The 26,187-nt window shown below is 44.6% G+C and overlaps 1 protein-coding gene across 7 annotated transcripts in view; it reads left to right on the top strand.

Moving 5' to 3' along the window:
* LAMA2 (laminin subunit alpha 2) overlaps positions 1-26,187 on the top strand; it is a 3,027,572-nt gene that overhangs the window by 1,401,983 nt on the left and 1,599,402 nt on the right. For all 7 annotated transcript variants that reach the window (XM_069607473.1, XM_069607470.1, XM_069607476.1 and 4 more), the window contains exon 15: positions 3,076-3,187. In XM_069607473.1, coding sequence (XP_069463574.1) covers positions 3,076-3,187 — 112 coding nt within the window. The remainder of the gene's footprint in view (positions 1-3,075; positions 3,188-26,187) is intronic.

Below are 26,187 nucleotides of genomic sequence, written 5' to 3'. Positions count from 1 at the left end.
TCTGTAATCCTGCATAAGGAATGGTAAATAGTTGCAAAGATGATGGGTAGGTACACGGGGGCAGGATTTTGAGATACAGGACATGTGATTCAAAGGAAAAATAGAGGAGCATTTTTCCATACTTCTCCCTCTAAATGGACTTTATTGGCTTTTCAAATGTATGTGAATAGTTTTTTTTTTTTTTTAAAGCACGGAATTAGCTCGAGAACAGCAGAGCGCTGTACAGAGTAAGGGTATCCAGCATTTGGGGTGGCATCTTTTAACAGTAGCGCAGTGCTGTGGGTTGAGGTCTGTTCCTTGTTATGTGCATCCATTGGAAATAGTCCTAGACCAGGTGTTGTTGAAAAAGCCATGTTTTGAGAGATTCATGAAATTGGAGAATTGTGGGGGGCATTCTGAGCCAACACCGGGATTGATTTCAAGTGGGTGGGTGCATGAGAAAAGAAGGATTGCTGTCTTTGGCAAATGTCCTCACCGCAAACAAGCCTGCCAAAAGCTCCAAGCAATTATTGTGGAGCTTCATTTCCTCTTTGGACCATTTGCCTCCTGTCCCCAACCCTCCATATCTGGTGCCCCAAATGGCTCTGCTCGCATCGGACTCTATTACTAAGTCTGGAATGACGCCAAAAATGGTGTGACCATTTCAAGCCTCCAGGTTTTGCAACCACTGAGGCAACTCTGCCCTTAATTCCTTGTCCAGCTGCACTAACTGATGATATCCTACGCCCCCTCTGAGCTGTCTGATTTTGAACCTCTGTTTGCCCTGTAATATAATGGCATGGGGAATATAGCTTGAATAGACGATGCCAGAAGCCCCACTACTCTGGCTAGATTCCAAAGTGAAATACTCTTCTCCTTGAGCACCGACCTCAGCTGTTTCCTGATTGCTCTCATTTTCTGAGGCAGCAGCTCCAGAGTAGTCTTCCTCTTGTCTTTTATAAAACCCAGAAACTCTAACCAATGGTGGGGCTCCAGTTCTGACTTGTCCGCATTGATCAGAAACCCTAACAAAGTGATGAGCGCACTCACCTATCACACTTATTCATGTAACGCAACTTTGTTCTGCGCTTGAATAAGGATGCTGTCTAGGTACAGTATTAGGCGTATTCCTCTGCCCCTGATCTTCGCTGCCACTGGCCTCATCAAATTTCTGAATGCCCACAGTGCTGGGGCTAGTCCCTAGGGCAGGCATTTGAATTGTCAGCTCTCTCTGTTCCATCGGAACCCCAGAAATCTGCGATGATCGACTACTATAAGGATAGCCAGGTAGGCATCCTTCAGATCCAGCCTCGCCAGCCAGTTGCACTGCCAAAGCAAGTCTTGAAGGAGGTGAATACCCTCCATCTTGAAGTGCCTGTAAACCAGCCACCCATTGCATTCCCTCAAGTTGATTACTGGCCTTGACTTCCCTTGTCTGTGTACGAGAAACATATTGTTGAAAAATCTGGGAATGTTCCTGACATCTCTGGTTGCTTTTGTGACAAATGTCACCATTTTAGCATACAATTTCCGGCATGTCCATAACTTAACAGGGAAGCTCCAGCCTCAGACACTCTGCCCTCATATGGTATCCTATTTCTTTTGTATTTATTTTATTTATTTTTAATGTGTTTTAGTTTAACAAAACTTTGCACATTTAAATAGAATTTATAAATAGTCAGACAATATAACCATACAATATGTTAATTCTTTTTCCAGCGGGTTGCTGTTTTGCTGTACCATGTATAAAGCCACTTAAGGCGAGGGCACCCAGTTTGTGGACTTGGGGTGCCTAATGGCCTCGAACCGAACATGTCATCAATATTGTCCCCTTCATTCAGGGTTGCAAACTTCAGATCTTTGTGGTGAACCTGCTCCCTGTGGTGTTTTTCTGAGCAGACTACTGCCTCTTCGTATTGTAAGGAAAACATGTTATCACAAGTATGACACTGACACTAGAGATACAATTTCAAAACCTTTATTAGATTTGTGGGGTTTGGAAAAACTCCTCCTTTGCCCTATAGCTATGATGGTAGTAGTCTCTATCATCAAATAATAAAGAAAACACAGTCCCTAGTCAGTTTCTGTGAAATCAAAATGGCCTATACTAACAAACCTAACGCCTGCCCTGTTTCTTATACAAAAAGGGGGTAAAGAGAATATGTATGCAAAGAAAAGTCAGTGTTTTAAAGAATCAAGAGGGATGAGTTATCGCTCCTTCCCACATTGGACAGCATGGGAAAAGGCGGCCCTTAATAGGCAGGATGACACACTGTGGCTCAGGTTATCAAGAAGCAGTTCAAAATGTTGGTCGAGGCCCGCTTGTCCTTCCATGTTAAAATCACTGGTTTTCCAGTTAACCAAAGGTCTTTCACAGTTCCATAAAAAGTTCACATAGGTCTCCCTCTGTCGGGCTCTGACCTCTCAAAGCATGAAGTTCACATAGGTCTCCCTCTGTTGGGCTCGGACCTCTCAATCATATTTCAACAAAAGGTTCACGTAGGTCTCCCTCTGACCTCTCAAAGCAAAAAGTACCTGATTCAAAGCAGATCGCCCTACAGCCGGGCTCAGAACTCTTATAGCACTTGCAGGGGTTCCCTTACCCAAGCTTTATTCACATTCATTAGGGGTTCCCTTATAGCAACCTATAAGGCTGGTGAAGGCGCTCATTGCCACTATGATTTTATTTATAGTTCCATGTTGCTGGTCACTCTAGCACTTGACTACTGGGACCCCAACCTTACCTCTACCCAATCACTCACGGCAAGGCCCCGGTGGTGTGGGCTCCCAGAGTGCATTTATTCCCTTTCCATCATTGTTAATTTATTAGAAATTTGCAAATGGATGACACTAAATTAAAAGGCATGATTTAATGTACTGTCTGGCCAGAATTTTTCTTGACTAGAATCAAAACAGAAGTAATGTGTATCTGGAAAGGTGAACTAGCAGAAAACAAAATGTCACAACTTGTCAGGAAAGATGCCTGAGCAAAAGTGTTACTGTAGACGTCAAGTCGTCTGATTTTCTTTTTTTCTTATATTTACTGCTTCATATATTAAGTGTAATTACTTTTTTGTGTATTTCATCACATACTAGGCTGAGTGCTGTGAGCCTTGACGTAGCAGATCACTCTTTGGCAAGTGGAAAGATCGCCCCAGCTGTTGAGGTTTGCCAGTGTCCACCCGGGTACAGTGGAACGTCCTGTGAAGTAAGTACAGCATTGACTTTTTTTATCCAGTTATGCGCTGATTTCTGTGTCAGCAATGACTAATTAAGCAGCATGTGCAAAAACCAGTTACAAGTTTGGATACAATTGTTTTTATTAGCTTTGATCCCACAGCGCTAAAATAACTTTGGACTAGATGGTATAAAGGAGACTAGGCTGCTCTTAAGTGGAAAATGTTTATTTAATGTACAATTATTTTCTTCCCTGGCTCCACAGCCGTATTGACTAAACCACTCAACCTCCCCAGGTTCCACACTCTGCAATCCCTACCATTTTCCATCCATCCAGGATTTAGATCCCTCCAATTTCTCCCCCCCTGCCCCTCTGGACCCCTCGGCTACCTTGTCCATTTGAACAGAACTAACCAAGTCCCCCTTGACCCTAGCACAAGCCAAAAACCTTATACCGAACTACTAATCTAGCTGCCAGTGCACCTGGAATCCTCTCACCAAATGCCGCTGAGGAACAACAACAGACATAACCAATTGCATTACCCCGCCCTGCCAGGAGGCAAGCAAAGGCCGGCCTGTCAAACCAGTAACACATATCATTACAAGCAAACCATGCCCACTGGATGCCTATACCCGCCACATCCAACCACCTATGAAGGAAGCAGTGCTCTGCCACCACATCCCACATGCACATTCCTGAAAAATATTCCCTAAACTGGTTAAAAAAACAAACAAAAAGAGGTGGGGGTCAACTCCCAAGACACTGGCTGTCCTTCTTTCAGGATTCAAGCCCAACTCTTTGGCCGCCAGCCGTAACATCCAAACCTTCCCCGGGACCCACCTTAGGCACGTGATAGATATCAAGTCTAGCATTTGCCCTAACACGGCAAGCTTTGCTTTGCTAGTTCTCATCGTTCCTTTGTTTCCTCTCTGACCTTTATGGTGGATTCCGGAAATGGCATCGAGTGGATTTCCTTGGAAACCCATTATGAAGGCCACAGGGGAGGGGCATCGCCATCAGCTCGGGTAGTCACGCTTTAATATTTTGCTGTCAACTTTTCGTCGGAATAAAAACGCGCCATTGCATTTTAACAATGATTGCGTGTTGTCACCATCCTATTGATACGGCGTCTTGCTTGCGGAGCCGCAATTATTGAATTGGTTGTCATGTCAACCGGTCCACACAAAGCAAAACAAGTGCTTCAGAATATGTTCACAGTAGATGTTACTTAATAGCCAAACCAGCTACGTTTAGCACTCGGCTTTCAGCTGCGTATTTACTTTCATGATCAACTCGTTGCTCCCATGAATAGAACTTCACATTTAAATCCACTATTTAACTTTTTAAAGCCTATCCTTTTGGTTCCCAGTTGTCAAAGCTGCCAAGTGGTCCCACATCGTGTGCGATGCTTTCCTCAGTCGTGTTGTTTAACACTGCATGCTGAAACTTGTAGGCCGTTTTTTTCAATGGGATTAATTAAATTAAATCTGCAAATACTTTCATCCGCTCTTGTCAATGCATATGAGAAGAAATATACGTGCACACGTACCTGATGTCTGTGTTCCCAAATGTACATTAGAGCGGTGGGCGGCCATGTTGCGGACCATTAGACCAAAGACTTAACTAACGATGAACAGTTGAACCCACACCAGCTGCACCTTCTCAGCTACCTTCACTAATCCACACCGGGCAAGCCCCATTGCTCCCACCCCAAAGTAGTCCCCTGCCCAGTGCAGACAAAAACAGCGCATGTATTCAAACCAGACAGAAAGCACTTACCTGAAACGATGACTCAAGCACATCAGACTTTTTACCATGAATCATTTTCCAACTAAAGACGGACTTGAGTTCTAAGGAATCCGTAAATGTGCTCACAAAAAAAAAAACCTGAATGGGAGATTTATTCTAAAATCAGTTGTACGAAAATCACTACAGCCGAAGATGTCTAAAAAAAAACCCATTCAGTGTCATTATAGTGAACAAGTGCTGCGGGTGCTGCAGGGGTGTCCCCCGCACCCTTGTTCATGCCATGTGGGGTTACAGGGGCATCCCTGCTCCCTATTGAAAAAAGTTTGTAAAAAAAAAAAAAAGGATTCCTGCGGCGCTGGCTCCCAAGGGAACCGCCGTCGCAGACGGATGCAGGAGAAGGCGACACGCAAGGAGGTGTGCCGCCAAGAGGTAGGTAATGGAGTGGGGGACTGTGGGTTGTCAGAAATGTTTAGGGGAGGTAAATAGAGCCATTTGCGTTCAAATAATTTTTTTTTCTCCCTCGAACATTTTGGTAAATTCACGGTAATCCAAGTTCTAACCTAGTTAGGCTCCACGGCAGATCATGAGCAAAAGACACTGAAATTGTTAGTTGCAGGAAGTATCTTCTTTTTGGCTCACTTGAGTCATCCATCTCACTGTAGGGTAGGATAATTTATCTCAGCCTTATGCAAACATTAGGAGACCACATCCTAATATTGGAGAGCAGAGACGTCTGCAAACTTTCCCTTGCTCACCTAGTGGTAGCTGTGGTCGATCAGGCATGGACAACTCATAGAATGAGAGCCAGGCACAGTGTCACACAATATTATTTATATTAATGAAAGGTCCACATTGAGGATTCACAAATCCAGTCTTCATGTACATGCTTCAAATAAATGAGTGAGGTGGCAACAGAGGCAATTCAACACCCAAGTGGAAAGTCTTAAAATGTCCTTTGGATACTAAGCAACTGCCTAGTCTTTTCAGGGGAGCTTGCATGGGTAACTCAAATATGTTATAGCATGGGTGCCAGGGGACATGAACACAATGCATGGTGCATGTGACATCTCTATGGAGGATGGACATGTAACTGGCGACCACAAACTCAATTGCTTGCCAAGTGCTTCAAATTAGGAGGGTTCTTCCTCACCAGGGCCTGCACAGTAACCGATACAAGCAATGCTTCCATAGAGAACCAGTTCCCAGACTGCTCACTTCAATTAAACAGGTCAGGATGATCATTCAGGGGGTAGCCAAATATATTTCGGATTTTAATGATATATGATACGATATGTTGTTTATAACTCGCTTAATATCCAGAGGTTTCTAAGCGTGGACCCGGGGATCGAACCTGCGTTGCTCCGTGTTGTCTTGCTTCCAAGCCGAGCACGTTGCTCCCGAGCTATCCTCCCGAGTCCTTAAGACTTGCGAGGTCTTCTTACACGTTTCCCTCTACCTCACCCCTACTGATCCCTATGGGAGTGGAATAGAAATTAAGTAGAACACATCTCAGTTCATCACCACAAGAGAGAAGAGGTATTCTGCGGGGTATCACATAGACGGCTGAGCTGATGGAAAAACATATTTATAAATCCAAAGAGACCGGGATCTTGTCTCTCCCTAGTACTAGATAGACTTGAGGACACGGGAGATGAATATCTTTCAGGAGGAATAGCCTCTGGGGTCAAAGGATGAAAGGTAATCCCCATTCTATAGTTTACATACTCATGTGTTTAGTCAGGTTCCTTCTTACTCCTGCAGATATCGAATCCGATGGAGCCTTTTGTGGTTGCCGTGGGTTTGGATGCTCTGTCACTCAACTTGTTGTATTCCAGGGTTCCCCAACCTTAGCACATTCACAGACTTAACAAAGAAAATGAAACTTAATTAATAAATTAAGAAACATACTATACATACAATGCTACTGCATGGTATTGCATGATACTGCAATGATACTGAACTTATCATGCGGAAATCACGACCAGAGTTGTTACATAAGATAATTAATCTGCCAATCTACACTTCTGGCTCCATATACTCCCCATCATTGTGCCCTTATTCTGTTGGCTGGCATATGGTCCTGTGAAAGATTAATAGAGGACTAGAACAATGCTGCCACCCAACAACACAAATTCCCTGTGAACTTCATACTGCTAGCCCGGTGTGTAATCTGCACCAAAAACTGGGAGTGGGCACCTGCAACACAACACAGTGGCAGAACAAGCGTTGTGGATAATGCATAAACATTTATTGTATTGATTTTTATTTATTTTATTGGTTATTCACAAGGCGTATATACAACAAGACAGTGTTCTAAAACGTCACAAGGCACAAGAGAAGGGAACAAGAGAGCAAAACAGACAATGAAATTGACAATGAATAGATGGAAACGGCCAGCGGTCCTACTGGCCTTGTGACATTCAGAGCATGCAAGTGCAGTGAAAAAAGGGGCGGCGGTGGTTAAGTACTATTAGGGTCCACTAGGGGAGGAAGTGCCCAGGCTCTCACACATGCAAACGTTATGTAACTACATAACGCAATATCTATGTATAATGCATTAACATTGGCCCTACCAGGCTCTCATACATACAGACACGCCCATCAATATGGGTGGTGCCCTGCACACCTTAGAGCTCATTTTGTTATATGTATATCTGGGACCACTGTTTCATGTCAAACCATCATTGCATCTACACACATTAATCTAGGGCACCTCAAATTCACTCCCTCCGCTCACCGTATGAACATGCGTGATCGTGCTCATGTGACTTTACGTAAATAGAGGAAACAACCTATCAAGGTATCACGAGAACGATCTAAGGTAAGTCGTTAACCTTCCCTCAGGGGGTCAGCCCCATTAATGTTTTTTTCTCATACATAAATATAAATACATCACTATTGAAGCCTCAACTTAAACAGAAGAATAATAAAGTTGCTCAATAAAAGTTGACAATGTATGTAAAAAATATAGCTCCAAGGTGTTAGGGGTGAGTAATGCCCCTTGGTTGAAGCCCTCTCTGCCCTCCAGTGGCTTCTTCTGAAACCTCTGTTGTGTTAACTCCTCCAGGAAGAAACATCTTCAAGCTTTGGCCTTATTGAAAGGCTTCTGTTTCTTCACAATCTCCTTAGGGTAATTCGGGAACACAGACAATAGTTTCCCAGCATATGAAGCTTTCTTTTTCTCTCTGGCAACTTTCAAAAGGTTTTCCTTAGTACTGATCTTGGAACGGGTCACTATAATTTGTCGGGGTTTTCCCAATTCTATCTTGCCAGCACTGTAAGCAAAGTCCAGATACAAAGGGCCAATTGCACCAGCATCACGCACCTCTGAGATACCTTGAATCCCAAACCTATCAGTGTTTTCACCTGGATCATGCTCGCCAAGTACCACCAGCCATAGATTCTAGAATCGACTTTTCGCTTCCAAATCAGCATTCTTAAGGTTCAGTCCGGACAGCTCGCCTTTCATTTCAGCATATGCTCTGAAGCTGCCAGACATCTCAATCGCCAGTCCAGCAGCATCCCTTTCCACTTAAGTAATTCTGTTTTCCAGGAGGTTAACTTTCCCTGACAGTAGTTCAGAAAGGGTACATTTCATGTCCCCAACATCCTACCTTCATCAGCAGAGAACATATATCCTTGGATCCTGGCGCTTCTTCTACCTCCATTTCAGAACCTTGGTTAGGCTTCTTTGCTGTGGGGTTTTCTGCAGTCTCCATATTCTTGTTGGTGTTGCTTATTGTAAGTGTATATGCCTTGAAATAGGAAGTAAAAGTATCCTTATGCCATCAGTAGGCTGGGGAGGGCAGAAGCTAGACACGTATGCTGCTGTCTGGCCCGCTGACATTCTGGAATCCACCATGATCTCCCAGACACAAGGTTGGGCTTCCTCTGCACATGAGCCTGCCTCAAGACCGAAGGACCCACACATTGGGCCTCATTACAACTGAGGCGGAACGGGTTAACGGGCTCTGCTAAAGGAGGCCGACCCGTTAAACCCGTTCCGCCTCATTACGAGGTTCCCTCGCGGGACCCGGTAAGGAACATCTGGTCAAACCAGGCGTCCTTACCGGGTCCCGCGAGGGGACCAGGGACCTAACAATGGGCCGGCCGTAATCGGCCCTTTGTTAGCTCCCTCCCCCATTCCCATTGAGCCCCATGGGGGCTCATATGGGAATGGGGAAGGTCCGGGCCAGGGTTCCTGGAGGGAGATATTACCGGGCCCTCCGAACTCAGAATGGACTGGTAATTCCCCATTCAGGGAACCCAGACCCGGACCCGATTTTGGCGGCAGCCATGCCGCCAATAGCGGCATGGCTACCGCCAAAGTCAAATGAGAACCATTCCATCTGTTAGAATCTATGTCTCTCTAGCAGTCAAAGTAACCCGGGCCAAGGGAAGCCCTGATGGACGTTACACCCAGCCTGACAGCTTACAAAGTGGAAAGGGCCAGCATGACTTGTTGGGCGCCATTTTTATGGGAGTTTAACAAGGCCGGTGAGGGGTTGCTAAACAATCAGATTCCTAAAGCTATGTCCATTGTCTGAGCACTTGAAAAAGAATGGGTTGGCTCCCAAAGGTCTGCACACAGTAGTTCATCATTTTCAGTGTGGGGTCAGGCTTAGATCGCTCCCAAAACTAAAATCATACAATATTAAGAAATGTATTTATGCATGAATTCTCAATTGGTAGACATTTTTTTCTGATCTACTAAATAGATGCTAGACTATATTACAAAGCTTGTGGGAATCTCTCCCTCCTGAATCTCTAACAATCCTTTCCCACGGGGACAAGATAACAATTTGTGTTTAACTTGTAAAATCGCTGAACAGGCGGCTCTTCATGGAGAATGCGTGGATGGAGGCAAATGAATCCCCCGTGGCATGGTGTCTTTACAGCACTTATTGAAGATGTGTTTTATTTCCCTTTGATTCGACACACATCATCCTGTATTTTTAGATATATTCTCTGCTGGCATAAATCCGCACGGCGTGGTGTGCTACACGCCTCCGATGCATTTTCCCAAGGGAGGCAAACCACTCGACAGCGCCTCGGAATTAGTGCATATGAGAAATATTGAGTGCCTAATTCGCTGAACGTTTTCCAATGGGGGTTTGCCATTAGAAAACGCTTCTGCGAATTAGGCACTAAAGATGCATTTGTTATTCCTTTATAAATAAAATCTCACTTTATGAGATTGCTACGGGCTCCAACACTCACATGGGCCATTGCACGCACATTCTAGCAACCATCCCACGTACAGCAAAACACACACACAACAAGAAAATGCATTAGAAACTCAGCCCATTGATAGCAAAACACAGAGAAATAGCTGAAAACTTTCTTTGAGAATACAAAGTAGAATGTTAGCGAAGCACACGCTGGGCCCAGCCGCATGGTGCCACAGCATCAATACTGAAGCCTCCGGTTTCACTACTGTGAGAAACCTGAATGTGTCTTACCCGCTAGTCCCCAGGGATCTGTCATCCTGGTGGCCATGACACGGCATCGCTATTGGATCCAGTTCCTGGGGGTGGACCAGTGCGGGAGGATCACCTGGATAGGGGGTCTTCGGAGAGTGGAAGTGGGATACCAAAGGGTGAGACGCGGTATCCCCTTCCTTATAACACCTATTCCCCATCCTACCAAGTGGGATACCTAGAAACTCAACCCCCCCTTTCCCCACACAAAAATGTTCTCACTGACAGTTAATCGTGAGCGACAAAGGACTAACAGCAGAGCCGTATAACTGACATGTCCCAACACAAGGGCCAGGCAGAGTCAGGCAATTACTGATAATTCCACACACCTTACTTCCATCACACTTCCCCACACGGATAAAAGGAGGAGCAGGAAAGCACACTCTGAGCAAGGCAAAACGCATGAGAAAGCGGCAATTCTGAGATGGCAATTTAAACCAAGGAGAAAGGGGGCGAGACCAGAAGGAGTTGCAAGGAGGAAGTTGCCCTTGGCCTTTTTGGACGAAAACCGCTACTTTCAAGAAGCCTCAAGGAAAAGAAACATAATACCGGGAATTGCAGCTGACAATTGGTGTAGTGTGTGTCAAAGGTACACAGGACCCGCCTGCACTGATGGCCAAGGTGGGGAGAAGTGATTGCCATTGTGATACTGTCCTTAACTCTGACAGAAAAGCAACGCCAGTGAGTTCTGCACAGCCGGTGAGTTGGAGAAACTGATAGCAGACCAAACTGTGTTAGGCTCAAGGTTTCAAGCAGCAATATTGTATGAAGAAAGAGAATTTGTATACGAATGAACTTTATGAAACCGAACTAGCTACCAGATACAGAGTGGTCCGGCGCCACATGGGTGCTCTCTCAAAGGTCTCTGTTTGGTACCCCTCCCCCCCTGAGTGGCTGAGAATTATTGTACTGTGAAATTGAAGTAGTCCAGCCGTGGGTTAAGTTGAATCCCATGCACATTCAAAAGTCTTCGATTCTCTGTAAACTGAAATTGGTAGGAGCCCGGCTGAGGGGGTCTAATTGTGAAAATAGGATTTGAGCACGTCTGAGGGGGATCGAGGGTGAAGATCTGACTTGATTATTGAACAGAACTTTTTATCGTTGTTTCTGGTACATCAGGCCCTCTGAAACAAGAGACTTTCAATAAAAGAGACTTGGGCACAGAAAGCCTTGATGTTGGTAAAAGGAACTGTGACCTTGTGCCAAAGAAGTCCAAGAGTGAGGTGTGCTCGAGTGACTTGCCTTGTCCAATCCTAAAAACGTGGAGAAGGGAAGTTAACGGCCTAAATATCCTGAGTTATCATTTTGTGAACGCTTCTTTCTGTTTGTGAACATTATCCCACACTATTTGTAGCATAGCGGTAAGGATTGACAATAGGTTCTTTAGTATAGGCCCTTATTTATTTCACAAGACTCCACTAGGACTGCACTTTTGTTATTCAATGGTCGTAGCTCGCTTCCATCTTTAGATTTAGGATTACATCGGCGTTTTCCAAACCCCTGATAAAGTTCAATAAACACCCTTGAACTGTGATCACTTGTGTCTGTCTTACATTGACACCATGCCTTCCTTACACTACACACCTCAAAACCTGCCCAGCCGTTGCTGTATGTTGCAGCAGGCTGCTTTATTTTACGTTTTCGTGCAGGGACACCAATTCACAGAAATGGCAGTGTAGAAGTGACAGCACACACCAGATGACACGTCAGGAGGTGATGTCACATGATCCTTTACCTTTAAGAAAGTACAGAAAATTACGTCAACAATAAAACAAAAAACTCACATAAGTTTAATATTCATAAAACGGTATGATATGATATGATACCGCATTTATAACGCGACTATACACAAGTGTTTCAAAGCGCGACGAGGCAAGTGAGTGGGAACAGAGGGAAGACCGAGACAACGATCTTACTAGGCCAAGTGACATTGAGATCCCACAAGTGCAGGGGAAGGGGGAGGAAGTTACTAAAGCAGACACAAACTATTTTAGTTTGCAGTGATATATAAACTGGCGTGATGCTTTGATAGGTCATGGGTGGACTCATGATACGGCAGGGTTAGACTAAATATAGACAAGCAGCCTAGAGGTCTAACTTGGGTATGCTTGCACTCTGCTTATTATGTATGTGAAATTAATTAGGTTTAGGTTAATACGTTGTTTTGGCTGCAAAGAACATTATTTCTTAGACTTGATCTCTTAAATTCTGGAACATGTTCACTGAATCCTACTCATTCCGTCATTCTTCCATGCGCTCTTAGATATACGACTCCACTACTCAATATTAAGGAATTATGTTAATTTATTGTATTTACTCTCCTAGACATGCGTAGATAGACCTGGTGCCAAGCAATATACACATTCATTTCATTGGAACTATATACAGCTGAACATCATTAACTGGTATCAGCCTACTTCTGATCCGTCTAATGATATTACCATTCAATATGAATGCAGCGTGATTGACCAAGTACAATTGAACATACAAATCTATATAATTGGTTGTGTATTTCAACCAACATTCAAATGGACTTTATTGGCGTACATATGTTTCACGAAGTGGAATGTTGACATAGCACCACCACTGTTAGGAAATCCTTCAGGGACCTTTTTGTTTTTTACAATTGTTTGAAAGTGCATGTCAAATAATTACTATCAAATTTCAAAACTGATCTGTTTCCTGCTAAACTATTTCTCTATTTGTTGTACAATTTCAGCTTTCCTAAATTAATATATATTTGCGATCTTGATCATTTTCACTTGTGTTAACCGTCATCTTGAACTATAGTATGAACATGGAAACCTCTGTAATATTGCCCTGAGGGGTTTTTCTTTTTAGGGCCCTCAGCTTCATATTCAGGAGTTCTGGGAACCCTTTTTGCGGATGAATTATCCATTGCTGTGTCTCTTGCCTGAGTTTCCTGAGGAGCTTTTTTTTAGGGAGTTGGTCTATTGAGTGCCATGAGGAAAGGTGAGCTGGCAGAATACCTCACCAGTACTCTGGGGGGCCCCTTGGGTAGCACGGGACTGTCGCTGTCCCTATTGTCTCACTTCCTCCACATAAAAGAATGGGGAGTTCTAACAACTGCACAAATAAAAGATGAACACAGTATGCACACCCAAGTTAACCAGGAAATGCTTATGATTCTGATCGGGATTTAGTGAGGTGCAGAGGAGAAAAACACTGCCTTGACACTAGGTAGTGGAACATAACAAAAATAAGAAAAGTGTCCACGTACATATAGTGCCATGTATTTAATCAAAAAGTATATACATTTTAAATACAGTAGAGGCCTAACTACTGTCTGGCTAGCTCAACGCGTTTCGGGAAATAATATCCCTTCTTCAGGAGCTGAATATTCTCTATTATCATAAAACAGGGCTCCTTTTTCATAATTTCCTAGTTTCTCAATTGAAGTTCTTCCGGACTCAATGTTTCCCTTGAAGCAGAAAAGATAGGGATATTGTTTTAGAACAATGTATCTCAAATTTTCATAGCAAAAGTTGCATATTTAAACCAAAGGTGACTCTACCTCTCATTGGTGCCCCTTTAGTGTATTTCTGGAAGGAGTATTCAGTGTTGCAAAAATGGGGAATCACCGGAATCCGGCAAACAGATGTTCAACCAAATTTGGGGAATGCTAAAAAAAACACAAAGGTATATATACTAAATTAGTATGGTGTCATTTAAAAAAACACACTCTAGATGAGTCATTAGGGACTAGCAATAATCAATTATTTTTCTAAATAATTTAGGCTCACAATTACCGGAGCTGTAAATAACATAACATAATGTGGGAGTGTTATTCTACTCTCCACTTACCAATTGAATGGTATAAGGGTCCAATGTGCAGTAAGTAACTCCTGTGATGGTGAGTGGTCCGTTCTTCACAGGTAAGTGCAGGGCATGCAAGGCTTGGGTCATCCCCTGAAAGGACAGAGGGAGGTTCTGTCAGAGGGTGGTAGTGTCAGACCTATAAGGTACTGAAGTACAGCTGGACAAATGGAGTATGCTGAATCAAAAAATGGTCCTGCGGGACTCCTTACCTCTCAGTAACAAGTAGATTCTTCTGTCCGGCATCCGCTGGTGATGCCGGACGCGGGAGACCCGTTTTACAAATACGCGAGTGGCGGCGATGCGCGTCAGCGCGGTGACGTCCGACGTAAACATCTGATGTCATCACGCGGCGCGCATCCCGCATCGCGTCACAGACACCAAAAAGTGCCTGCCGGTGCGAGTATGGACGCAATAATTCTGCAATGTTTGGGGACTAGGTTTTTAAATGGGGTAAGAACTTACATAGTGCTGAGTACCATGTCACAATAGTGAATAGGGAGTGTCATTTAATGTGAATAATAATGGATGTGGTAAAGAGGTCATAATGGAGCAATTCCAAATGATGCATAATGCAAGTTTGTACACAAGGGGCACCTCTGCTCACAATCTTCCCATATTCATTTTAGCTAGTGTAGTGTCTTAACTATAGTCTGTATCACTATGGTATAGTTACAATTATCACGTGAGTAAAGTAAACGGAACTACCTTGAATCTGAGTATAATGTGCCTAGTTAGATATGTTTACATACATATTCACAGGGCCACTTCTTCTGAACTTTTAGTCCGTACATCAGATTTCACAGTAAGGTCACATTAGTGAGTGTGTAGAATAAATTGAACAATCTCATACAATCAGATTTTTCTGAGGAGTATGTACATACTGATTAACATTGATACAGGTGGAGTAATTCGACACAAATTGACCCATCGAAAAAGGTTCTCACATTTTTAGGCAAAAGCTGACAGTTTGTAAAAGATCACATTCGTAGGTACTCGCTAACAATGAGCATATATTCTGATAATATGGTAGTTCAGATGCATACTGGTTAACATAAAATAGAGGTGGAATAGTTCGACACTGATTGACCGATCGAAAGAGGTTCTCACATTTTTTAGGCAAAAAGTCGACAGTATGTACAAAATCACATTCATAGGTGCTCGCTAACAATGAGTATATATTCTTATAATATGGTAGTTCAGATATTACATACTCAACTTATTCCACTGGAAACGGGGGAGAAAAAGATAGGAGCACAGTATGATTCTAGTTTGTACATGTAAGGTAGACTGGTTACAGGAAGATAATACCAGCAGGTGTTCTCAACCTTGGAGGAGACATTCTCTATATTTATAAATAGTGTAACTCATTGATGTCAGTTCTACCTGTGATTGTATATGTAAATCTTAGGCACTATTTCAACTCATAGAAATAATCCTAGGTGAAAATCCTCGTTCATTCCATATGGGTACATACTGTCCAACTTATCTATCCAGTATAATTCGCGTTGGTCCATTTATTTTTGCGTGGTTGCCACCTCTTGGGGCTCGTTGTACCACCTCTAAGATTTGCTATCTCAATTGTGCCACTGTGTGTTTATTCTCATTAAAGTGTCTCGCTACTGGAGACCGTTCGTTCTTTGTGTGGATGTTACTCTTGTGTTCATTGCAGCGTTCCTTCATCTTCCGCTTGGTTTGTCCAACGTAATAGATGCCACATGGGCAACTCAAGGCATAGATTATGGATTTGGTATCGCAGGTAGCATAGTGTCGCAGTTTGATTTTTGCCCCTGTACGAGGATGTCTCACGTAGTCGCTTTTTGTGATGTTATTGCAATTGTTACAGTGTAGACACGCAAAAGTACCCCCTTTTTTTGTTTGTAACACTCTTTGTCGATCAGTTTGTGTCCGCTCTGCCTTCACCAGTCTGTCTCTAAAGTTCTTCCCTCTTTTGTAGGCAATTAAGGGTGGCTCTGGGAAAAGTTGTCATGGCCGTAGGCCGTTATCGGTTGTGGAAGGGATGGAAGTCGGGCCGCCATTAGACCGCTCCGCCACCTTTTTCTTTATGTGCGGTTAGCGGTCTAGTGTCCTTTCAAGATGGCCGCCCGCCGCTTCCTATTTACTTTCAACAGCGGAGCGGCTCGGCGCGTTGCAACGTTAGGTTTTTTTTCTCCGTTGCGTGCGCTCCCGTACTATTCCTAGGCTCTTCTGCCTTTCACTTGGTTTTTCCTCCTCCGTTTTTCCCCTTTTGGCTACCCTGTTTATTCTTCCGCTATTGCCTCCTTATTTTTGTTTCCAGCATTTATCTTTTTTTTTTACTTAGGGCTCTACTACGCCCTCCTTTTTTCCTCTCCTCTTCCGGAGCCCCTCCTCCTCCGTGTTTATTTTTTCCTCCGTATTCTTTCTACCTGTCATCGCCCTTGGGCTGTTGGATTCCTTCAGTGCTTTTCTTCCGGACCTCGTACCAGTCTGCATCTCCTCCTTGGACCCGTCTGGGGCAGCTCTTCAGCAACTTTCTGCACATCTGCCAGGGGTTTTTTCTGCTACGGATTTTTCCCCTGTTGGCTGTCACGGAGGGGGGTCACGGTGAGCCCCAGACTCTGGGTCACGGTGGCTTCATTCTGAGGCAGGCCATATCTGCACGAAAAGAAAAAGCCTCCCTCCCAAAGGCCTCAGAGAAGGAAGTTGGAGCTACCCACGTCACCAGGTGAGGAGGTGGAGGTGGAGGAAGGGTCGGGGGAACTATTCTATTCCAACATTGAGGACAGTAGCTTTGCAAGCCAACCATCCAGCACTGATAGTTTGCAACGCCCAGAAGTAGTCATGGCCACCCCACAACAGCTCCAAGAGCTGATAGCCGCCGTTCAAAACCTCAATGCTGAGGTCCAAGCTCTAAAGACTGACAATGCTGCACTCCAGCAAAGAGTAGCCATCAGGGAACAACAGGCTCAGGATTTACCCCATTTGCCCCTAGTATCAGGCAAGTTCGATGGCTCGGGATGCAAGGTGAAGGAATTCCTGGATGCCTGCAACATCCACTTTAAGTTCAGACCGAATACATTTTCAACCGACCAGACTAAGGTGGGGTTTATGATCACCCACATGACAGGGAATGCCCTGCCTAGGGCAACCCCATTGGTGTCCCGAGACGATCCTGTCCTACAAGATTACGCCGCTTTCAAGGAGCTGGTATGGCAGACTTTCCTCCGAACTGAGAGCGCACATGTGGCCAGTGAAGACCTACTGCATGTACGACAGGGTAATTCGGATTTACTCACATACATATCTACCTTCAAGCAGTTGGCAGCCGAGGCAGGCTGGCCCGAAATGGTACAATACACCATATTCCGAATCGGACTTCGGGAGGAATTAAAGGATGAACTCGCCAGAACCACACGGCCCGATACTTTCTCGGATCTCCTTACTGCTGTCCAAAGAATTGATTTTAGACTCCTTGAACAGAAAAATGAAAAGAAGAAGATCAGAAGTATGACACCATACCCCGAATCACGTCCTTCCACCTCCTCATCCGCTACGAGAGCCGCCGGGGAAGAACCCATGCAGATTGGAACCACTAGAGCACCTTTAACTGCTGAAGAAAAGAAGAGGAGACGAGATGGGAACCTATGTTTGTACTGTGGATATGAAACCCACCTCCTGCGAGATTGTCCAGACGTGCCCCCTAGGAGGTCGGGAAACGAACGCCCTCGATAGTTGGTAGGAGGGACTATCGAGGGGCTTATGCTTGTTCCTATGCCAACCTCTCAGTAACCTCTTCTCATGTGACCGATGATGTTCGTCTTATGGTTATAGCCATTAAGATTCACTTCCGCAAAAAAGAAGTGGACACTCAAGCACTACTTGATTGTGGAGCAGCCGGAAATTTTCTAGATACCGTATGGGCAGATAAGGTGGGCCTTCTCCGGATAGCCAAAAAAGAAGATCAAAAGGTGGAAGGTGTTGATGGTACCCCCCTAAGTTCTGGATTCATTACTCACACTACTGAAGAAGTCGTCGCAACTATCCAGCAACATACCGAAAGGGTCTCCTTTGACATTATCCGTGCTGCCCATTTTTCGGTTATTCTGGGGATAGGATGGCTCCGTAAACATAACCCCACCGTGGATTGGACTAACAATTTGCTGAGTTTTCACTCAAGTTATTGTAAAAGAGTATGCCTTCCAGAAACCTCATTTGAAAAGGTTAGAACAGTGGCAATTACATAAGGAAGTGCTATCCATTGCATTCCAGGTTGTTATTCGGAATTTACTGAGGTTTTCCAGGAACAGGTTCCCCATCAGCTTCCCCCGCATAGACCTGAAGACTGTGCCATAGACCTAGTTCCCCAAGCTTGGTTCCTTTTGGGAGAATGTTTCCTTTGTCTGTATCCGAGAAGGCTGTCCTACGAAAATACCTGGACGACAACTTGGCCAACCGTCTTATACGTCCGTCAAAGTTACCAGCCGGAGCCTCCCTATTTTTTATTCCCAAAAGAGAGACGAAAGAACTAAGCCCTTGCATCGACTACAGGGGTCTTAACAAAGTGACTATAAAGGACCGGTACCCAATGCCTATCATAACCGAGATCCTGGAAGCTGTACAGGGCTTGGTAGTCTTCACAAAATTGGACCTACGAAATGCCTATCACCTGCTCCGCATAAGAGCTGGGGATGAGTGGAAGACCGCTTTTCGCACACCTTTCGGTCTGTTTGAGTACCAGGTTATGCCATTTGGCCTGGTAAATGCACCCTCGATTTTCCAACGGTTTATGGACAGGCTATTTTCTGATTTGTTGGGTCAAACGGCTTTGGTCTATCTAGACGACATTTTGGTTTTTTCACGCCGCCAGGAGGAACACCATTTTCATGTAAAGGAAGTCTTATGCCGTTTACATCAGAACCACCTGTTGATCAAGCCCGAAAAATGCGCCTTCTCCAAATCTTCTCTGTCTTACCTGGGATTCATTCTGTCCAAGGAGGGTATCATTATGGACCCCAAGAAGGTAGATGCCATTGTCTCTTGGCCGGCCCCCACTTCTGTGAAAGACATCCAGCATTTTTTGTGGTTAGCAAATTTTTATCGAAGGTTCATCCCTGAATTTTCCAAACTCGTTCTTCCCATAACCACACTTCTAAAGAAGTCCTCAGGACCCTTTGTTTGGTCCAAAGAAGCCAATGACAGTTTCCTCGATTTGAAGCACAGATTTTGCTCAACCCCGATCTTACGTCAACCCGATCAATTGCAGCCTTTCATTGTGGAGACGGACGCCTCGTCAGCTGCAGTGGGTGCTGTTCTCCTTCAAGGCAACCCAGACCAGGAGTATCCGATTGCCTATTTTTCAAAAACACTGAGTCCCAGCCAACGTAATTACTCGGTCATTGAGAAAGAACTCCTTGCGATGAAGCTAGCATGCTTAGAGTGGAGGCATTTACTACAAGGAAGCACTCATCCTTTTTTAATACAGACCGATCATAAGAATCTTCAAATTCTTAAGCAGCAGGAATGCTATAACACTCGGCAGGCTAGATGGGCCCATTTTTTTGCCCAGTTCGATTTTTCCATCACGTTTATTCCCGGTTCTCAAAACCAGATCGCAGACGCCCTATCTCGTCGAGATGAGGTTGACACCTCCTTCAAGAGGGAGCTTATGTTCCCCCAAACTCGGATCCTAGCAATGGAGACGTCCTTTCTGCAAGAGGTTTGTGAAGCCACCACAGCTATTCCTATCCAAGATCTTAAAGACCAGCCCTTTGAGGAAAGGGATGGGTTGTACTTTATAGACAGAAGACTTTTCATCCCCACTAAACCACTTAGGGAGCAGGTCTTTCAGTGGTGTCATGATTCCAAAATAGCAGGTCATCGAGGTGTTCGGGGTACTCTCGAATTGCTACAGAGATCGTTTATATGGCCCACAATGAGAGCTGATGCTCAGAAGTATGTGCAGACCTGCATAAAGTGTCTCCAGTGTAAATATCCTACTCAAAGACCTCTGGGGTTGTTGCAGCAAGATCAAGCTCCTTCTGGTCCTTGGAAACAAATATCTACTGACTTTATTGTAGATCTGCCAGTCTCTCGGGGTTGTACCTGCATAATGGTCATCGTAGATTTTTTCTCGAAGCTTGCTCACTTTTCCCCTTTAGCCAAGATACCTTCCGCTTCAGAGATGGCCAAAATATTTCTTAGGGATATCTTTCGGCTACACGGCCTCCCACAGAAGATTGTGTCGGATCGAGGGAGTCAATACACTTCCAAATTTTGGGCTGCTATGTGTAGCTTGCTGGGTATCGAGAGAGCACTGTCCTCAGGTTTCCATCCCCAGTCTAATGGCCAAACCGAAAGATTAAATGGGACATTGGAACAGTACCTAAGGTGTTTCATCAACCGGCAACAGGACAATTGGATAGACTTACTCCCGACTGCCGAGTTTGCCTATAATAATTCAGTTCATACGGCTCTAGGTATCAGCCCTTTTTTTTGCACCTATGGGTACCATCCACAAGCCTTTGTACCTACCTGCTGGGACGACACGAAGATCCCAGCCCTCGAATCCACACTGGAGCAGCTCAAAGAAGCTCAAAGATCCACCAGAGACAGCCTCCTCGAAGCTAGTCGACACTATAAAGAGCAAGCGGATAAACACTGAAGGCCAGCCCCGGAGTGGTGTAAGGGTTCTAAAGTCATGTTATCCACCAGATTTTTGCCCAGTTGGGTACTCCCTTCTAAACTCTCCCCTCGATTCATAGGTCCCTTTGAGATACAGTCTAGGATATATCCCGTGGCATACAGACTCAAGCTCCCCAAGGCACTGGGTAGGATCCATCCAGTATTTCATTCTTCTCTGCTTCGCCCTTATTTTCCAGATGTCAGGAAACGGGAACATCCAAGTCTATGGACCTTACCTGACCCAGCCTCTGATGAGTATGAGGTCTCCCAGATTCGCGACTCCCGGTTTTACAGGGGTCGTCTTGAATACCTGGTTCATTGGAAGGGATACCCTTCATCTGAGGATACCTGGGAACCCTTTCCTCATGTTCATGCTCCCCGCCTACTGCGTAGGTTTCATCGATTGCATCCAGGCAAACCCGGGGGACATGCCTTTCGGAGGGGCCATACTGTCACGACCGTAGGCCATTGGCGGTTGTGGAAGGGATGGAAGTCGGGCCGCCATTAGACCGCCCCGCCACGTTTTTCTTTACGTGCGGTTAGCGGTCTAGTGTCCTTTCAAGATGGCCGCCCGCCGCTTCCTATTTACTTTCAGCGGCGGAGCGGCTCGGCGTGTTGCAACGTTAGGTTTTTTTCTCTGTTGCGTGCGAGCCCGTACTATTCCTAGGCTTTTCCGCCTTTCGCTTGGTTTTTCCTCCTCCGTTTTTCCCCTTTTGGCTACCCTGTTTATTCTTCCGCTATTGCCTCCTTATTTTTGTTTCCAGCATTGATCTTTTTTTTTACTTAGGGCTCTACTACGCCCTCCTTTTTTCCTCTCCTCGTCAGGAGCCCCTCCTCCTCCTTGTTTATTTGTTCCTCCGTATTCTTTCTACCTGTCATCGCCCTTGGGCTGTTGGATTCCTTCAGTGCTTTTCTTCCGGACCTCGTACCAGTCTGCATCTCCTCCTTGGACCCGTCTGGGGCAGCTCTTCAGCAACTTTCTGCACATCTGCCAGGGTTTTTTTCTGCTACGGCTTTTTCCCCTGTTGGCTGTCACAGAGGGGGGTCACGGTGAGCCCCAGACTCTGGGTCACGGTGGCTTCATTCCGAGGCAGGCCATATCTGCACGAAAAGAAAAAGCCTCCCTCCCAAAGGCCTCAGAGAAGGAAGTTGGAGCTACCCACGTCACCAGGTGAGGAGGTGGAGGTGGAGGAAGGGTCGGGGGAACTATTCTATTCCAACATTGAGGACAGTAGCACCGCAAGCCAACCATCCAGCACTGATAAAAGTTCATTCAAATGTGGGTCAAGTTGTATCGTCCTCCAGTTCTTTCTGATTAATCGAGTGATTTGATGGCTTTGACCAGAATATTTTAGGGAATATAAGAAAGGAATTTCTTTTTTCTCAGGTGTTTTCCTCAATAATTCTTCCCTAGATATAAGGGTGCTTCTTGTTTTAGCTGCTGCTATCACATTATCATGGTATCCTCTCTTAGAGTATTTAGACTTCATTTTCTCCATTTCAATCATTAATGTAGCTTCTACCGATGTTATTTTTTAGCCCGAAGGAATTGGCTGTAAGGTAGATTATTCTTTAGGTGTTTCGGATGGGAACTCCTGTAGTGTAAACTGTTGTTGACATCGGTGGGTTTAGAAAATAAGTTGGTGACAATAACACCATCTTTAAGTTCAAGTTCAACATCCAGGTAATGGATTTTTGGTGTACCAATCTCCATTGTGAATTTTATCCTCTGATTGACTGAGTTGATGTAATGCAGGAATCTTTCTAGTAGTACCCTGTCTCCTCTCCAGATAACAAACACATCATCTATATATCTCATCCAGAATATCAGTCTGGGACCCCATTCTTCATGGTTGATAATGTGTAATAGTTCTAGGTGATGCATAAATAGATTGGCATAGGCCGGGGCCATGGCAGAGCCCATCGAGGTGCCGGAGGCCTGTAAGTAGAATTGGTTGTTGTATCTTAAAAAGTTATTGTGCAGGCTCATTTTGGCTAATTCGAGTACAAAAGTTTTTTCTGTTAAGCAGTCATTTTCTCGTAGTAGGGCCCATTCCAATGCCTCAATTCCCTTGTCATGTGGGATGGATGTATACAAGCTTTGTACATCTAGCGTTACTAGGATATCATTGCCTTGGAGATTCTTAATGTCCCGAATGATGTTCAGAAAATCAGTGGTGTCTCGAAGGTAAGTATTCGTTTTTTGTACTATTGGTTGTAGAATTTGGTCAACATAGATCGCCAAGGGGTCAAACACGCTATCTGTACCCGCCACTATTGGTCTTAAAGGTGGTTTGGTCAGGTGTTTGTGGATTTTTGGAAGTCCATAAAATACCGGAGTAATAGGGTATGTTTTAGATAGATAAGTATTGGTTTTGAGGGTAATCCAGTCATTCTCAAGGGCTTTCTCCAAGTCAACTCAATCATTGCTTGAATTCCTGGGGTGGGATCTTCGTCAATTGGTATATTTGTGTCCCTATCGTTCAAAAGTAGGAGACATTGGGCATTGTAGAAGGAGGTATCCATAACTACAATGGCTCCGCCCTTGTCCGCAGGTTTAAGGGTCAACGTGTGGTCATCTGATAGATCCTTGATAATCTTACTCTGGTGTTTCCTGATATTGTATCTCTTTACACTATTGTAATCAATTCTTTTCAGTTGATTCAGCATCTGTGATTCGAATAACTTCAACATAGTGTTGTGTATAGGAGGATCAAATATGAGTTCTAACAACTGATCACACACTCTGGATCAGATGATATGCCTTATAAGGATCAAACAGTGGAGAGAGAAAAGGAAAACTCATTCAACTCTTAATTTCTCCTTAAGCACACCTGTTTGACAAAGAACAGCTTCACAACTCACTTGAGCAATGTGGTCTGGGCTGTCCTTCGGCTGTCTGCATTATCTTTGCCAAATTTCTCCACGCTATGCTATCTCAGGATGACACAGGATTTCAATCATAACACACACCCTCGGTGCAACATACAGGGAAAATGTTATTAGATCATAACTTGCTCTAATGACTAGTCAACTACCACATAAAGTGATGATTTGTAATCCATGGCACATATTTCCTGAAAGCGTTACATTAGATGCAAATTTGAGGACCTTTATCTTGGCTATTTCAAACTTAAAACTTAACAAAAAAAACATATCTTGGCTATTGGTTTTGAGGGAATTCGCTTTTTTCATCTCATGCTTGTTCTATAGTGATGAATTGATTAAGAGGATCAGGTAGATTGACAAAAGTAGGGGACAAGTCATCAGTGACCTCTTATTTTGTTCCTCACCTTTCTTTGTTGCAATCCCATCCTCCTAACATTAGTGCACAAAGTGTTTGAGTTGGCAGCCATTTATGATTGTTTTTGAATGGTCAAAGGGAGTTGTGATTATATTTGTATGCGTAATTAATGTCTGTAAAAAATGAATTTTATATGTGAAATTAAAGTGGAACTGCTTGATTGAACGCACAATCAACTAAACATTTTTTAAAATGTGTAAGCAACTTATTATTCATTGGAAGTAATAACCATGCAAAAATTGTCAAATCGTATTATAATTTCTGCATTCCCTATGTTTTCCTCATCTGTCCCTCTGATGTCGCTCACTCATTCTGCTTCTCACCACACTACTACTCCCTCCTCCACACTACTACTCCCACCTCCATAGTACTACTCCCTCCTCCACACTACTACTCCCTCTTCCACACTAGTACTCCGATTCTCTATACTACTGCTCCCTCCTCCGCACTACTACTCCCACCTCCATACTACTACTCCCTCCTCCACACTACTACTGCCACCTCCATACTACTGCTCTCTCCTCCACACTACTACTACCATTCCACACCACACCACCTTCTCCCCATTCACACTCCTTTCACTCTCTCAACTACTTCCTACACTCCCTATAACAATCTCACTCACCAAGCCACCTTGCATGCACACTCACCACTCAATACCACTTGCCCACACCAACCAATACTTCACCTTTTCCAAAAATCATCTACTATGAGAAACATAAGGATGTTCCCACATCTACTCCCCTTGGATCCTCTTTGCAGGTGGCCAGGGAGAAAAACTCTTGCTTTTCGATCCTGCCCCTGTGGGTGGAAAAGCGAGAGAGTATCACCGGGATAGAGGGTCCTTGGGGATTGGAGATGGGATACCGTTAGGTAAGACACAGTATTCCACATCCTCCTTTCAGAAGGAAACCTCTATCCCAGAAGTGGTTATGGGATTTTGTTCCTCATGTTCCATTGTCTCTGAGGAGGGAAGGAGATATCATCATCCCAGACATGTTGGAAAAAGTGGGAGAAAGATTGTAGATGAGGTATCTTGGGACAAAGCAAAGTATCCCCCTTATCCTCGGAAAACAACCAGCCTAACCCTCCCCCGACCGTTTTGGGTAATTATAAGACCTCTCCTCTTTATTCCCCTATTGAACCTGTGCCTAGTTGGTTGGTGGCTCTGGCTAGGGGGAAACAAAGTGGGTGGCTATTTTCGATGCTCATGTCCAACAGGTTCTTGGTCTGGACCCTTCCAGCAACAGCAGGCCTTTCTTCAGGCTTTGCACCAGCCACAGGTTTCACCGGGACCATTAGTTCCATGGACTCTGGGTGACTATATGGTTCTATGTGATATTACCGCATTTAAAAGACCGAAAAAAAAGACAGATTTTTTTTGGCCGTTTTTGTGTTGGCTTTTAAATGCAGCAATCTGACATCCTCCCCTCCCCCTGCTCCTCCAAGATGACCTCACTCCACCCTCTCCCGATCTCCCGCTGTTTTTTATGTTAAACGGGGGCGGGAGGCCCTCTTCCCCCCCCCTTACCAGCATAACACATACCAAATCCGCACACATACGCTCACAAAAACACTAACACAGACACACATTCACAGACACTCACCTGACAGCCTGTAGCCCCTGTGCGCACCTGTTTGCAGCAGGGGCTGACAGATCGATTTAGAATAACCACTCTGCGCGGTCACAAAGCGTTCATTCTAAATCGATCTTTTTCTTTTTTTCGGTCCAGTGAAAACTATGTTTTCACTTAGGACTGACTATATATCACTGCAGGCGAAAGAAGATCCTTGACCCCATGGTTCGTGATCTAGAGGGTCAAAGTCTCACAATCCATGTGGACACCCATCTGGCTATTCTTTGCAAACAGCAACCCCCCCCCCAATCTCCAGAATGGGGGTTGGCTGGGTGTAAGAACAAGCCTCGTGCCTCTGGGAGTCATCATCAGCCCAAGCGTTGGTACATAGCTAGACTCATAGCTAGACACATCAAATGG

Source organism: Ambystoma mexicanum, chromosome 4q (genome assembly GCF_040938575.1).
Source record: "Ambystoma mexicanum isolate Mex_15411 chromosome 4q, UKY_AmexF1_1, whole genome shotgun sequence".
Classification (NCBI taxonomy): Eukaryota; Metazoa; Chordata; class Amphibia; order Caudata; family Ambystomatidae; genus Ambystoma; species Ambystoma mexicanum.
This window is presented reverse-complemented; position numbering and strand designations above follow the sequence as displayed.